This window comes from Spea bombifrons, chromosome 2 (assembly GCF_027358695.1).
Source record: "Spea bombifrons isolate aSpeBom1 chromosome 2, aSpeBom1.2.pri, whole genome shotgun sequence".
In the NCBI taxonomy this organism is placed as follows: domain Eukaryota; kingdom Metazoa; phylum Chordata; class Amphibia; order Anura; family Pelobatidae; genus Spea; species Spea bombifrons.
In genome coordinates this window covers 91,872,943-91,889,768 of record NC_071088.1, presented here as the reverse complement: position 1 = coordinate 91,889,768, position 16,826 = coordinate 91,872,943, and the positions used below count along the sequence as shown (strand labels likewise).

The following is a 16,826-nucleotide window of genomic DNA, read 5'->3' as shown; positions in this document are numbered from 1 at the left end:
AAAGGGTCACCCCACTCCCCCTCCCCCATCCATATTTACACCCTAATTGCCCTCCTCTTTGCATAGTTATCTCCTCCCTCGGCACGCTCTCAGCGCTCCCCGGCTGCTCTCTTCTGGTGGGATAGTAGGGAGTCCCCATGACCGCCGTCTGATGCCGCTTCAGGAAATCTGGTCTCATCTCTAAACCCTGTTTTGGATGTAAGGAACAAAGTGGGGAGAACGATTTGTATTTAAGGGGTGGGTGCAGTTGGTGATTTTTCACCATTTGCCCCCAGCCGGTGCCGCTTCTTGCTGCGAAGCATGTCTGGAGGAATGTGGAGCTCTCTGGGACGACGCCTGCTGAGGTTGATCTCTGCTCCCGTGCTGGTGGCTGTGATGTGCTGCGCTCAGAGGTAAGTCTGCGGCTCACTTCAACATCTCCAGAAGCCCTTTCTCTCTATGTGGTCCTCTTACCGCAGTCATAAAGACCTGCCAAAATAAGTAAGGATTGCATGGAGTCTTATGCGATTTCTAGGACAATGCGAAGCTCTGCCAAAGACGCCTAGCTAGAAAGTTCCTGTGTCATGAGTGCAGACTACTGCAAAATGTCATGGTGGTGGTGTCATGGAGAAGGCTGGTTGTGTTACCCTCTTGTCCCAAAATCAAACTTCAAATATGTGTTTGATTTCTATAATGTCAAATGTGAGGATGAAGATGTGATCTTTTCCTCTTTCTTTTAATGTCTCAACAGTGTGAATGACCCTGGTAACATGTCCTTTGTGAAAGAAACGGTGGACAAATTGTTAAAAGGCTATGATATTCGTCTTCGACCAGACTTTGGAGGTACATTATCTTTATTTTATAGATGTGTAACTGTTTCCTCCATCCCCATCTTACCTTTCTTGTTATGTTTGGTACTTCTCAATTACCTATAATGATAAGGAAGATAATGTGTAGAGCCTGCTTTTTTTGTAGTATGGCTGCTTAATAATTGGCAGCTTTTAGTAGACTAAGAGAATTATTTATAGGCTCCCTGGATTTCCCGGACATACATTTTTCAGAATAAAGCCTCACACTGATCTCTATTGATTTCTTTTCAGGTTCTCCTGTGTCTGTTGGCATGAACATAGACATTGCTAGCATTGACATGGTGTCTGAGGTCAACATGGTGAGTTTTCACATACTTCTTTGTTTTTTACCATGAGCAGATCCTGGCTCCTTTTACTATTTATGTTCAGATATAAGCGGTCAATTTCTTTACTGCATAGTTGTGTTCTAGAGTTTGGCAAGTGTAACTATTGGTTTGAAAACATTATGGGATTTGTTCACTAAAGAAAGAGTTGTCAGGACAGTTTGCAAGACACTTATGGATTCAACCCCATGACTTCACTATAAATGATGAAGGTACAAAGCCTTACACGTTGAATTGTGTATTATACAGGGCCAGCTTAGCCCTTCACAACTTAGGCAGTGTTTGGCAGTGTTTGCCCTTTTGTAATGAATAGCTAAGGTAGGATGTTAAAATCACTACTGTCCTACAAACTCTGTGACAACTTTTTTATTTGTAAATAAACCCTTGAAAATATGAGAATGTAGCTGTCCCTGGTGCTGAAACCCTTCGGCTTGTTGTCAGTGTTCCTGTTTTTGCTGATATTTGACAGTGTTCCAAAAAGCAGAATAGCAAGCTTGCCCATACCAGTGCCAGTTCTAGCATTACTATTTAGCATCATTTCAAAGCAATCACAAAGTGCTCCATGGGTTAAACATAATTTTGGTCTGAAACTAATGATGAGGTCATGCTAGTGAATTAACCTTTTTCTCATTGCCATTCATGGTATGTTTTTGTTAATTTTACCTAAAATACATATTCATAAACTTTCTCACTGTTTCAAAATGGATTTCTACTTTTCATGAATAAATTAACACTTGGAGTGTATGAGTGATGTGATTTGTTGTGAATGTACTAAATAATTTAAGCAGGTTTACAAAATGTTTAGTGTTAGCCAACCAGTATATGGCGTTATTTACAGTTGTAAATAGTTTTTTTTTATGTCCTGCTAACCTATTATGTCACAATAAAAAGCAAGATCAAAGGTTACTAGTAATCAATCATGTAATAAGCTATAAAATAAAAGTGAATCATAGACATTACTCGCACATGGTTAGTAACCTGTGAAAAACGCGAATATAATTTGTTTCCTTTTTTTAGAAGATACACTGTTATTTATGAATCATCCTTACATAGTAACATAGTAACATAGTTCATAAGGTTGAAAAAAGACCAAAGTCCATCAAGTTCAACCTATATACATATTGTGTCCCTACTGTGTTGATCCAGAGGAAGGCAAAAAACCCTTATGAAGCAGATGCCAATTGCCCCATACCAGGGGGAAAATTCCTTCCCGACTCCAAATATGGCAATCAGAATAAATCCCTGGATCAACGTTCTGTCCCTATTAATCTAATATCCATAACTTGTGATATTATTGCTTTCAAGAAACACGTCCAGGCTCCTTTTAAACTCTTTTATTGAGTTTACCATTACCACTTCCTCTGGCAGATTGTGATTATATGTGGATTAAGATATTTTCAAGTGCAAAATTGTCCTATCACTAATGAGCTAGCAAGAAGAAGAAAAATGCTCAGATTTCTTGAAATCCTTTTTTTTGTATTTCATATTTGAAATATGTCATTTAATAAATATAGGAATAGGGAGACTAAGGCATATAAGTGGTACATTCCTTTATAATGTATGTCATTACATATGTTGACCAAAACTCCACTCATTATAAAGTATAGGTACCCTATGTGTTTTCACAGAACATTTTATTCCTATTCATAATTTTTTATATTTATATGGTAAAGTAGCACATCTTGATAATATATTTACTTTTTAGTACATCACAAAAATGCTGAAATGGCTTGGGATTGTATTAAGTATGATTTGAGTTGTATATGTTTTAACAGCTTTTTTTAAAAAAATATTGGGAAATAGTAATTTTGACACTCTTATGTTCTAGTTTTCTTCGTTTGTGCTTTTTATACTCAGATATCATGATGATAAATGTATGTTTTTCCTTTGTGTTTATTGTATTTAATTTACTTTAGTGACTTTCTTTCAGTTGATTCAAAGTTCATTGTTGAGAACTACAACAAAAACTTTTTTAGGATATGTAGTGTAAACCTTGCAGTTTTTTTTTGAAGTATCAAAAGTGATCTTATTACCATAGCAACTAATGGAATGTTTTTCTGATTGGTCCATTCCATTGGTTGCTTTGGGGTGATTGGTCCATTCTATTGGCTGCTTTGGGGATAAGATTCCTTTTTTTTTCTTTGCAACAGCACACAATTTTACACACACAGCTAAATATATATGCGGAGCCTGTTTTTCATTAAGTAGGTACTTCAGATTTTTACATATTACAAAAATACCCCCACATCATTGCTTATTCCCTTTTATCATGCTGCACATTGACTTACTTTTATACCATCATCGCTCACAGTTTTCATAGCTTATATATTCACAAATGCAGTAGGAAACCCACATAAACCCAAGCTTACGTATATTTTATAAAGTATTGCTTAACTGCACTTGCGGTAAATTGAAGATCATTCGCTGATTGCGCTTCTCAACTTGTCATATCTGACAATATAATAATTTTAGGGAAAATAGTTTTACAAAATGATTTACTAGAAATGGCACTGGTACTGAATGTGCTTCTCTCCTGATGTATTACTCTTGATATTATTTACCAAATTAGGTTCAAGCATGTGCAGCATGGCAAGATTTGCCTAGGTTTGCCAGTGCCAGTGTGCATGGTTCAGTGATACTTTGCATCTTTTTACTTGCTCAATGTAATCGTAATGTTGAAGAGATGGGCGTTACAGCTCTAAGCTAACTTAGTTTAACAAAGTCTGATATACAGCATAAAAGAAAATAGAACATTTCTAGTATCCAATTTGCTATTGGCTACTATTTCATATCACAAGAAGAAGGATGAGAGGCTTATAGTTCACAAAGTAAAAATAATATTTATATGAATATTTAGTAAATGTGTATTTAAATATATATATATATATATATATATATATATATATATATATATATATATACATACACACTGTATATAGCAGAATATTAGAAACATATGATAGAAGGCCTATTACTATTTAACACATTATCATAGTGGCACTAGGCAGTTTGCATCTGTTTACATGTTTTACAACTGGAAAAACATGGGCTGAAGGGTTCTTTTCTGCTTTCAAATTATGTATTTCTATGAAATAGTTGCTTTATAATTAGCTTTGGTGTTATAAAAAATATCTGCTTTCCAAAGGTTAAATCCATATTTGTTTAATTTGTTCTTTTATTAAATGTGGTTAAACTATTTTAATTTTTACCCTCAAAACAGCTCTTCATTGTTTCATATTCAACATATAACCATTAAGGCTTGCTATCAAGTATACAACAATTCATTTTTTAAAAAATCAATGCTTTTTGGGCCCAAATTAGAATCAATTAAACCAGTACCATATTGTATAAAGTATTTATTTTATATAAATACAGTGAAGGAATGAACTTGATAGATTTGTATACATTTCATTGTAATTATAAAATGTATCAAGCAGGGATTGCTGAATAAGTTTTTATTTTGCAAATGTTTATTCAAAATAAATAACCAAAACCATTGTAAGAAGGCCTGTCATTCTTTATAAAGCTACCAAAGTGGCACAAGGCAGTTTGTACATTTATGCTAGAACACAACTTCTTATGCAAGAATCAATGCAGTCCTGTTCCAGAATACACTCCTGATCCAGTAGATTGATTATTCTTTACCATGTTACAAACTTTAACATACAGTTACAAAACCTCCCACAGCTATGTGTACCGGCACATTAGCAGCATTATCAGGAAATAGTTTCAGTCTGTAACCAGAATGCAGAAAAAACTGTGAAAACCCCCAAATTGCATATCTCGATGAAATAGACAGCCAAATAGTGACATTTACCCATGACAAATGCCATTATATACCAAGTTATGAGAACAATGATGCTTTCATAGATTTACAAATAAATATATAAACCACTTAAAGTATTATTAAATAAATTAATATGGTAATATTATTGCATTGCTCGACCTGTGCCTACCTGGTTGAGGCACAAATGTATAACCTGTTATTTTACCCTCTAGAGTGAAAAGTTAAGTGCTCCTGTGTCCATTGAAGACTAATGCATTATAAGGGCATTAAGATATTTATTGCGTCAAAAAAGATTTCATGCAAATGCCTGTAAATGTATATGTGATATATCTTAAAAAGGAAATAAAACAATAACGATCTGCTTTTTTCAAGTTATTTTTAATGGAAAAAACATCAATTTTGGAACAACATCCTGACACTTTTTTTGCTGTAATATTAATGTAAGTTTCTTTGATTTAAAATTGTATTTTGTTGGCACCTTTTACTTTATTGGCTTCTTAGATTGCAGAATAGATTAAGATAACATTACTGAAACATTTGTAGCTTGGAGGACAAATAGAGACCAGGATGTCTTGAAGGATGTCAAGGGGAGGAAGGCCATATGGTTTACTAATATCTCTAACTACTTCAGCCCACACTCAACTGTTCAGCCATGATAGCACCAATTCATGAACACGACTCAAACATCTTTGTGAAAGCACTTCTCAGTTCTTGTCTGTGACCAATGTTAAAGGTTTTATGTATTTGAAAGATTTTTCAGGGACATCAATAATCTTCTGCCTCGGCACAACTGTGATAGAAATCTGACCAAGTGACCTTTGAAAAAGAGGCCAATATTTTATATTCTTGCCTCTAAAATGAACTCAAGTACTCTATAGGCATCTTTTTGCCTTTTGACTCAGTATAGGTGTGATGTAATTACCTAAACAAGCTACCATTTGACAGTCATGTCAAATATATATTTATAAACACGCAGAGCAATGCAACTGTACATCATAAATGAAATAATATAGCCACGACTTGCTATGCCACGCTATACCTTCATACTCTACAGCTCCCAGGAGTGACTTCTCAATGGGCATTGCCAGCTCAGGGATTTATTTTAAATCGCTGACTATGTTGTGCACATATCGCTTGGATGCTCATATTATAAACCATCTGCTGAAAGTTTTCCAGTGGTGGGATCATTTGTTTATTTTTTTCTGAAAAGACAAATAACTGCGTTAGAGTTATGGAATGCGAAGACCCTCCTTTTTAGGTGATCCTTGGGAGGTTTGTTAGCCTTTTTTCTTACTTGACGGATATTTAGGGCATGTTTTGCTGATTGGTTTTTATTATTCCTCACAAGTGGATTTAAATTTGAAGTATTGTGAGATTATTCTATTTGCTGTTTTAATTCATTGATGGCAATGTAGAGCAATTAGCAGGTATTTGAATTAAGGTGATCCTGGTATTAGCTTTTTTTCAGTAGAATTTGTTAATTCAATAAAATATTAAAAGTATCATTTGGAGTTCATCTTATTAATTTTAGAACCTAATACTTGTATTTGCTTTAGTAGTAGAAAAGTACAATAATAACTGGAGCATCAATGGAATGTCTCTTGTCTGACTGCACCTCATTAGGCATTTTATTGATGAACTGCTTGGATTGTACCTTGAGAATTATGTCCCAATGCATTTTTTGGAGATTTTGGCTGTGGAAAAAGACAGAATATTTAAGACTTGTTTTGGAACAGCAAACAAAAAACAATGTTTTGTTTTATTTCTGCTGACTTGTGATTTATGTTCATTTGTTTTTTAATCAGTGGTGCAATTATCTCAGACATTCTCAAGGAACAACTTAAAAAGTAGATTTCAACATAAAGGAGGATTTCTATAAACTGGTAATAGCTTATTACAACTCCGAGTAAATTTTTATATAGCAGTATAAGTCAGAATTTAAGTATCCTTTTAATAATATTATATATAAAGATTCTGTCTTATTCCATATTTTCCAAATTTCAGCTATATTATTTAAAAATAACATATCAGCAGCAACGTTATGTTACTAAGCAGTTACTTATAGCCCCCATTGATCTGACGACCTTTCCTCATGGGATCTAGGAGGGATGAGTTACAGATTTATCACTAGGCAATATAACTGATATAAAACAAGCTTGTATTTTATTTAGTACATTATGTACAATCATTGGTATTATTTTGCTTAGGGCTTCTAAAAAACTAGATTTGCCCCTGTTACAACAGCAAAAGGGCAGAAAAATCTGTTCCTATGTATAATATTATATTACAATAAAGTACTGTATGTTGATCATATTCTTGCAAGGTATAGCAGCAAAATGCATTTTATCCTTTAGGGTCTCACCATACACATGACAAGGGGTAACAGTAGTATATCCTTGGATAATAACCATCTGGCCATTTTATTAGGCTCTAATTTGTTGTGCCCAGCAGTGCCTTCCCTCTACTTTAGCATTCATCCACGCTATGACTCTGTCTTCAATAGTGAGATGAAAGCTGCATGTCTGAAAAAAAAAGATTTTAATTATTGCATATCAACAAGAAGGTTGTTCTGTTTAGACTCATTTGCTAAAAGAACGCTGTATTTTATTGACAGGCTATACAAACTATTGCTCACATTCAGTGTTTTAGAGTCATCACTAAGTATTGCACCTCTATGGAGTTTTCTTCACTTGTCTCCCTGTTCCTTTTTATACCCAGACAGGTCTCTATATAATACCCAGACATGTCTTTATATTAAATTGCACTGCACATTTTGGTGTCACAGAATGCAATGTCATGGAATTCCATGATCACAAAAGATACTTTGTTTTTTTGTGGTTGTGTCCTTAGCATAGTCAAACATATATTTTTATATACACACACATTTCAGGAAACCAGCTAAAAATCTAAATATTTTCTTAATGAAATATATATATACACTAGGATCAGAAGTTCTGTTCATCAACAGAGTCTAGCTAGACTGTGAAAAGTAGAGAATTGTTCAAATGTATGTGTTTTGTAAACCCTATTATAAATTGTACTAATAAAGTAAAACAGGTCATAACGTTTGAACAACATATGAACAACAATGGGCCTTTACTATAGAATTTTGTAGTAATAGAGATGCTTATTATATTAGGTTTTGAATTACATGTCTTGCTTCATGATGCTCACATCATGAAGCAAGGCTCAAGGAGTTTAAGGGGAAAGGGAGAGTAATATCCAAAGGGATCAATAAAAAAACGTTAGATGTTAACAATAAAAGTAATAGCCACCTGTACAACCTTATTCAAAAAGAAAATGTGGAAGTAAAGTCCAGGGCTGAACTGGCATACTAGGATAACGTGAAATTTTGTGGTAGGCCGCCAGCTCCGGGGCTTCTCTTGAGGCTGTCCATCCATTGGCAGGCTGACCCATAAAGCGCTCCTGGTGGTGGGACTGCGGGGATGCATGGCTACAAAGTGCAGCTGCTCATACACAATGTATGAGGAGCTGAAAGAAACCCTGGGAAGCTAAATAGGAAGAGAGGAGGGAGGTGTTGGGTATGCATATGTGTTAGAGTGAATGTGCATGCATTAGGATGAGTATGGAAGTGTTTATGTGTTAGCATGAGTGTGTATGTATAAGGATATTTGTTAGCATGAGGGAGAGTGTGTTAGCCTGAATGTATTCTGAACAACAAAATTATTAGGACTGTGACCCCACACAGGGGTGTAACTAAAACCCACAGGGGCCCGGGGCCCCCCAACTTCACACCTAGCCTGTGCCATCATTGCCCCCAAACAATTGTCTGTGCCCCCCCCCGCTTCCAACATACACTCTGGCACACATATGTAAACACACTTACTCATACTCACTAACACACACGTACACATTCATTCTAACACACACGCCAACTCACCCACCTAGGCATCCATGCTCAGACATTACACATACATGCTCACACACACAATTACACATACATACTCACACACACAATTACACATACATGCTCACACAATTACACTTCCATGCACACACACAGTTACACATCAATGCTCTTACACACACACGTCCAGGCTCACATACATGCATACATACACATATACAACCACATATACCTACATAACCCACCTCCCGCCTGCCTACGCTTACCTCTCACCGCTCCTGCAGCTTTCTCTCCGGCCGGTTCAAAATAGTTTAGTAAGGGCCCTCCCAACCTAAACCAACCCCTGTAGTTACACCGCTGACCCCACATATGTGTTGTGTGCACAATAATGGCACCATGAAACATTGAACTTGTATTCCGTTATTTCTGGTGCTGCTATTCAGTTATTTCCAGGGCTGGTTTTTATTCCCTGTGTGGCAGCGGCTATGTATGTGCAAATTAATACTTTTCTTATGTCATATTATTTTTTTCCCCAACCTTTTGTAAACTAAGGTAAGTCTAGCCACAATATATAGGTTTTTGACAGAGAAACGCACTGTGCAGTACAGGTTGCAACAGCAATATATAACAAATTACAACAATTACAAGTCAAATAATGTTCATTGAATTCATTATCATCATTAACCCCTTAAGGACAATGGGCGGTCCCTAAACCAATTGAAAACAATGCATTTTGAGCCCGTACATGTACGGGCTTTGTCATGAAGGGGTTAATTGTAAAGCACAGGGACATATTTATTATCAACGTACAACGCGGTACAATTGTGCTTGCTAGTTAGGTTTCTTTCTAAAGCTTCATTTTCCGTATCACTCTTTATCTTTTTTCCAATCCCCCATTACGTGGGGTATGTTTGTTTTCAGATGAATAGACTAAATTAAATATAAGAAGATTATAAGATTAGCACCATTTCAATGCAGTAATAAAAGAAAGGCAAACCATATGCAATCTTGTAAAATATCTAAATAAATTACCAGTATTTTCTTAAACTTGCACTCGGCAATCAATCATTATCTAGTGGAAGTCTGGTAATGTTTAGTATTAAGGATGTCTGCTGACCTTAAAGAGCAAATCTATATTTTTCCCCAACATGCCACTGTATTTAAGAATTCAATAAGCGAACAGATAATCAATCTTTTTAATCAAGTTTCACACTTTTGGATTAATTTGTTGCTGGAAAATACGATTAATAATTATATTTCTACAAAACACTGTGAAGCCATTATTCATGGGGAAATGTGTTTATCCGCCAATGACCAACGTGTTTTTGATGCTATTTTTGGTTTTGAATTAAATTTAGAATATTTTTTTGGAAGATGAGCAGAGGGAAACAGCTGTGGCTAGATTAAGTTTTTGGCTTTTGTAATTGACATTTTTGTTACTTAATTACAGTGTTTATTTTTGTTAAGGAAGAATTGACACAGGCTAATTTAGTGAAAATTCTTTTGGCTGATGTATATCAAGAATTTACATATGGTTATCTTGCGCATGAATTCCCTATAGTACTAAGCAGTAACATGAAATAGTTACAGACTACAAGGATAATGTCTTAATGTATATATATATATATATATATATATATATATATATATATATATATATATATATATATATATACATAAATGGGTTTAGCAGTATAAGTCCAGTAGCAATACTCTTCAGACCTGATGAAGAGAGGATAACTCTCGAAAGCTTGTCTTTTAATTATTATGTTAACATAATATAAATGAGAGGTTTTGGTTATATGAATTGGCCAAAGCATAATTAAGCTCACCCGCCACGTCAAGGCACACTCTCAATAGGGTGAGAACCTACTCTCACCTCCTACATAGTGGGCACACAAAGCAGTTTATACTGCTACCAAAACCTTATTAATGTGTTGGGGGAGGTGCAATTAAACCTCCTCCCTATTAACCCCTGGACAGCAAGCTGCAACCAGACTGATGAGGAGCCAACAACCTCAAATATGTGCAAACAGGGAAAAGAAAAAATGTCGGTGCGCTAAGCTAGTCACAGGCTCAAATAATACAAATGTGTAATACGAGGCCTTCCAAACAGGTGTAAGCATGCTGCAAGAAACAGTGTATTGGCTGTACAATGTATACAAGAAACAAAAACTGTCTGCGCTTCTTACCCTAATAAAGTTGGCAACGAATATATAAACATAATATAAATGAGAGGTTTTGGTTATATGAATTGGCCAAAGCATAATTAAGCTCACCCGCCACGTCAAGGCACACTCTCAATAGGGTGAGAACCTACTCTCACCTCCTACATAGTGGGCACACAAAGCAGTTTATACTGCTACCAAAACCTTATTAATGTGTTGGGGGAGGTGCAATTAAACCTCCTCCCTATTAACCCCTGGACAGCAAGCTGCAACCAGACTGATGAGGAGCCAACAACCTCAAATATGTGCAAACAGGGAAAAGAAAAAATGTCGGTGCGCTAAGCTAGTCACAGGCTCAAATAATACAAATGTGTAATACGAGGCCTTCCAAACAGGTGTAAGCATGCTGCAAGAAACAGTGTATTGGCTGTACAATGTATACAAGAAACAAAAACTGTCTGCGCTTCTTACCCTAATAAAGTTGGCAACGAATATATAAACATAATATAAATGAGAGGTTTTGGTTATATGAATTGGCCAAAGCATAATTAAGCTCACCCGCCACGTCAAGGCACACTCTCAATAGGGTGAGAACCTACTCTCACCTCCTACATAGTGGGCACACAAAGCAGTTTATACTGCTACCAAAACCTTATTAATGTGTTGGGGGAGGTGCAATTAAACCTCCTCCCTATTAACCCCTGGACAGCAAGCTGCAACCAGACTGATGAGGAGCCAACAACCTCAAATATGTGCAAACAGGGAAAAGAAAAAATGTCGGTGCGCTAAGCTAGTCACAGGCTCAAATAATACAAATGTGTAATACGAGGCCTTCCAAACAGGTGTAAGCATGCTGCAAGAAACAGTGTATTGGCTGTACAATGTATACAAGAAACAAAAACTGTCTGCGCTTCTTACCCTAATAAAGTTGGCAACGAATATATAAACATAATATAAATGAGAGGTTTTGGTTATATGAATTGGCCAAAGCATAATTAAGCTCACCCGCCACGTCAAGGCACACTCTCAATAGGGTGAGAACCTACTCTCACCTCCTACATAGTGGGCACACAAAGCAGTTTATACTGCTACCAAAACCTTATTAATGTGTTGGGGGAGGTGCAATTAAACCTCCTCCCTATTAACCCCTGGACAGCAAGCTGCAACCAGACTGATGAGGAGCCAACAACCTCAAATATGTGCAAACAGGGAAAAGAAAAAATGTCGGTGCGCTAAGCTAGTCACAGGCTCAAATAATACAAATGTGTAATACGAGGCCTTCCAAACAGGTGTAAGCATGCTGCAAGAAACAGTGTATTGGCTGTACAATGTATACAAGAAACAAAAACTGTCTGCGCTTCTTACCCTAATAAAGTTGGCAACGAATATATAAACATAATATAAATGAGAGGTTTTGGTTATATGAATTGGCCAAAGCATAATTAAGCTCACCCGCCACGTCAAGGCACACTCTCAATAGGGTGAGAACCTACTCTCACCTCCTACATAGTGGGCACACAAAGCAGTTTATACTGCTACCAAAACCTTATTAATGTGTTGGGGGAGGTGCAATTAAACCTCCTCCCTATTAACCCCTGGACAGCAAGCTGCAACCAGACTGATGAGGAGCCAACAACCTCAAATATGTGCAAACAGGGAAAAGAAAAAATGTCGGTGCGCTAAGCTAGTCACAGGCTCAAATAATACAAATGTGTAATACGAGGCCTTCCAAACAGGTGTAAGCATGCTGCAAGAAACAGTGTATTGGCTGTACAATGTATACAAGAAACAAAAACTGTCTGCGCTTCTTACCCTAATAAAGTTGGCAACGAATATATAAACATAATATAAATGAGAGGTTTTGGTTATATGAATTGGCCAAAGCATAATTAAGCTCACCCGCCACGTCAAGGCACACTCTCAATAGGGTGAGAACCTACTCTCACCTCCTACATAGTGGGCACACAAAGCAGTTTATACTGCTACCAAAACCTTATTAATGTGTTGGGGGAGGTGCAATTAAACCTCCTCCCTATTAACCCCTGGACAGCAAGCTGCAACCAGACTGATGAGGAGCCAACAACCTCAAATATGTGCAAACAGGGAAAAGAAAAAATGTCGGTGCGCTAAGCTAGTCACAGGCTCAAATTAATTATTATAAAAGCTTAATTATGCTTTGGCCAATTCATATAACCAAAACCTCTCATTTATATTATGTTTATATATTCGTTGCCAACTTTATTAGGGTAAGAAGCGCAGACAGTTTTTGTTTCTTGTATACATTGTACAGCCAATACACTGTTTCTTGCAGCATGCTTACACCTGTTTGGAAGGCCTCGTATTACACATTTGTATTTTTTGAGCCTGTGACTAGCTTAGCGCACCGACATTTTTTCTTTTCCCTGTTTGCACATATTTGAGGTTGTTGGCTCCTCATCAGTCTGGTTGCAGCTTGCTGTCCAGGGGTTAATAGGGAGGAGGTTTAATTGCACCTCCCCCAACACATTAATAAGGTTTTGGTAGCAGTATAAACTGCTTTGTGTGCCCACTATGTAGGAGGTGAGAGTAGGTTCTCACCCTATTGAGAGTGTGCCTTGACGTGGCGGGTGAGCTTAATTATGCTTTGGCCAATTCATATAACCAAAACCTCTCATTTATATTATGTTTATATATTCGTTGCCAACTTTATTAGGGTAAGAAGCGCAGACAGTTTTTGTTTCTTGTATACATTGTACAGCCAATACACTGTTTCTTGCAGCATGCTTACACCTGTTTGGAAGGCCTCGTATTACACATTTGTATTATTTGAGCCTGTGACTAGCTTAGCGCACCGACATTTTTTCTTTTCCCTAATTATTATGTTAGTCCAATAAAAAAGCATACTGCAATGCTTTTTTGACATCATATATATATATATATATTATATAAAATATATATGCTGAACTATACTATTTATAGTAACTGAAGAGCAGAGGTGGGCTAGTTGGCCAGTTGCACAACATGATCTGAGAAGGGGCAATCACAACCCAAGGCTTGGCATATTGAATCAGATTCATACAATCAGGGACCAAAATATTAAATGGAAGGAAGAGTGTGAGCTGGCCCAGCGCTTGCTTGCACTTTTCTATTCTTGACAGACTGTCAGTGGTGATGCAAGCCTGTGCCTCCTTGTCAAGCTATAATGGAAAGCAAACATGTCTGCTTTCAAATGGTGAATGCAAATACTTCATAGAGCAGATACACTATATGGACTAAAGTATTGGGACAAGTGACTATTACACCACCAGGGACTTTGATGACATTGCATTCTAAATACATTGATATGAAGTTGTTCCCTCCTTTGCAGCTATAACAGCTACAACTCTTCTGGGGAGGCTTTTTACAAGTCTTTGAAGTGTTTTTGTGGGAATTTGTCCCCATTCATCCAGTACAGCATTTGTGAGGTCAGGCACTGATGTATAACAAAGGTGCACCACACTAAACTCATCTGACCATATCTTTAATTCAAAAATGAAATTTGTAAATTTGTTGTCTCTCGCCCTTGCTCAGTCTCTCATACCCTCACTCACTCTATTTCAATCTCTCTTATACTTTCTATCACACTCTCTTTCTCTTGCAAATTCTCTCGCAGTATTAGTTACCTTCTCACGATTTATCACTATTTCTCTTGAATGAAGTGGAGATGCGGAAAAGGAGACAGGGACACTGTAGCGGTTGGAAGAGCAGGTAGGGAGACATTGAGGGAGAATGTGACAGAGTTTGAGTCAGAAAGTGTGAGTCTGATAAAAACCAACAAAATTTAAACTAAAATTCTGAGCTCTCTGCCTTGTTGTTGGTTTTATCTTTGGGGTCCTTCCTCGTTTTCACACATTCGCACAAATGTATGAATCCAAATGCTCAAGTGCATATATTGTCAATTTATTTTTTGACACAACTTTGTGGCAAACATATCATAAATATAGGATAAATATAGAATGAGTTTCTAAAATGATTAGCTGTGTAATATTGAATTTAACCTTTCTGTGAGTTATGAATGCTATCTCGGTTTGTTCAGTTTATGGAGAGTTGAAAGTCCTGCTTTCCCTGAGTTTATTTAGGAAAGGGCATAGCTGCTAAAGTATGACAGCAAGAACAGTGGTGTATGTGGTCTTTCTGTGCAAGATGAGAGGCAGTGGAGGAGGTTCTCTTTTGCTTTGTAGTTCTGGCCTAGGGCAGTGACCCCTGTAAATATCTAACTAGCCAAGAACGAACAGGAATCATAATTATTAGACTTGGGCACCAGGGGGCTCTTCGTGTTCGTCTTCGTGCTCGTCTTCGGGGAAAAAAAAATCTTCGTATTCCGCGAATATTCGCCCGTTCCTGTCTTCTCTTCGGGCGAATATTCGCGGACATTCTTCGTGCTCGTTTAATCTTCGTTTTCTTCCTGGTTGCCTAGCAGGGGTTAATACGGGGTTAATAACACATCACAGCAGCAGCAGCTGCCGTGAAGGTACGTGTGTGCAGCTCTATTGGTCGTTTCGGCAGGGGGCTGGTCTGGCATCAACGAGTGAATTGCAGAACTGCAGAATGCACTTCATTCGTTGATGGCAGGCGAGCCCCCTGCCGAAACGACCAATAGAGTTGCACACACATACCGAGGTGTACTGTCCATAGATGTTTAATAAAAGAATAGGGAATATTTTACATTTTTAAATTGATTTTGGACCACTTTACATGCCTAACATTTGCTACCTATTTACAATGGCATACTTTGCAACAACCCAACTTACTTATTGGACAGGACTGGAAAATAGCAGGACTGTCCACCAAAATCTTGGGTGTGTTGGCAGGTATGCTGATGGAAAAATGTTGGACAAGAACTAAAAAATAGCTTAGGGTTAATGTACGGTTATGTTTAAGATTAGTAGCAGTGCACTGGTTTGGTTAAAGATGGATTATGTCTAAATAATAATAATTTAATTTTAATGTTTTTTTTTAAAAAAAAATAGGGGTTTATTTAAATGTATTTTAAAGTTAGATTTATTATTTAGTACTTGATTATATTTATTAAATGTTTATAGTAGCGTTACCTACCGAGCTATACCTACCTATGTGTATTTGCATTTTGCATACCTAGTTTAGCTAAATTAGATGGGACAGGACTGGAAAAAAGCAGGACTGTCCCTGAAAAAGTTGGGTCTGTTGGCAGGTATGTGGATGGAAAAATGTTATAGGGTGAAGTGTGAGTTATAGTGTTAATGTGAGTGAAGGCCAGGGCAAATAACAAGGAAAAGGTCCTTGTGTTTTGTGCATTGTAAGTGTGTGTGTATGTGTGTTATGTGTGATGTCACTGTGTGTTATATGTGTTATATGTGTTATTGTGTGTGTTATGTTTGGTTGGTTGTGTATCAGAAGGAAAATAATGAAATGGAAAAGGAAATGGGAAAGGCAAATGAGTGGGCAATTGGCGACCCGCTCACCTGTTTCACCCCAGGGCAAAGCACCCAAACACTGTCAGTCTTAGACGTTTGGCAGCAGACTTCCAGAGCTCAGACACAAGGCCCTAGCGTAAGCTGGCCACTCCGGCGGAGGTAGCAGGCGTTGCCACACCGCAAACAGAGGCAGCCAGGGGGGAGAAACTGCCCTTACCATTAGGGACATTTTGGGCATGACTCTAGCCAGGAAGCGAACTGGCAGAGAAGAGATGCTGGCACCACCACCAGCAGCAGCATTGAAAAATGGGAAAGGCGAATGAGTGGGCAATTGGCGACCCACTCACCTGTTTCACCCCAGGGCAAAGCACCCAAACACTGTCAGTCTTAGACGTTTGGCAGCAGACTTCCAGAGCTCAGA

At 37.4% G+C, this 16,826-nt stretch overlaps 1 protein-coding gene across 1 annotated transcript in view; it reads left to right on the top strand.

The window, feature by feature from the left end:
* The first annotated feature begins 247 nt into the window (after window positions 1-247).
* The window catches only part of GABRB3 (gamma-aminobutyric acid type A receptor subunit beta3), an 86,855-nt gene continuing 70,276 nt past the window's right edge, over window positions 248-16,826 (top strand). The window contains exons 1-3 of the mRNA XM_053455183.1: window positions 248-392; window positions 731-822; window positions 1,080-1,147. Of these exons, the coding sequence (XP_053311158.1) occupies window positions 301-392; window positions 731-822; window positions 1,080-1,147 (252 nt within the window). The 5' untranslated portion in view covers window positions 248-300. The remainder of the gene's footprint in view (window positions 393-730; window positions 823-1,079; window positions 1,148-16,826) is intronic.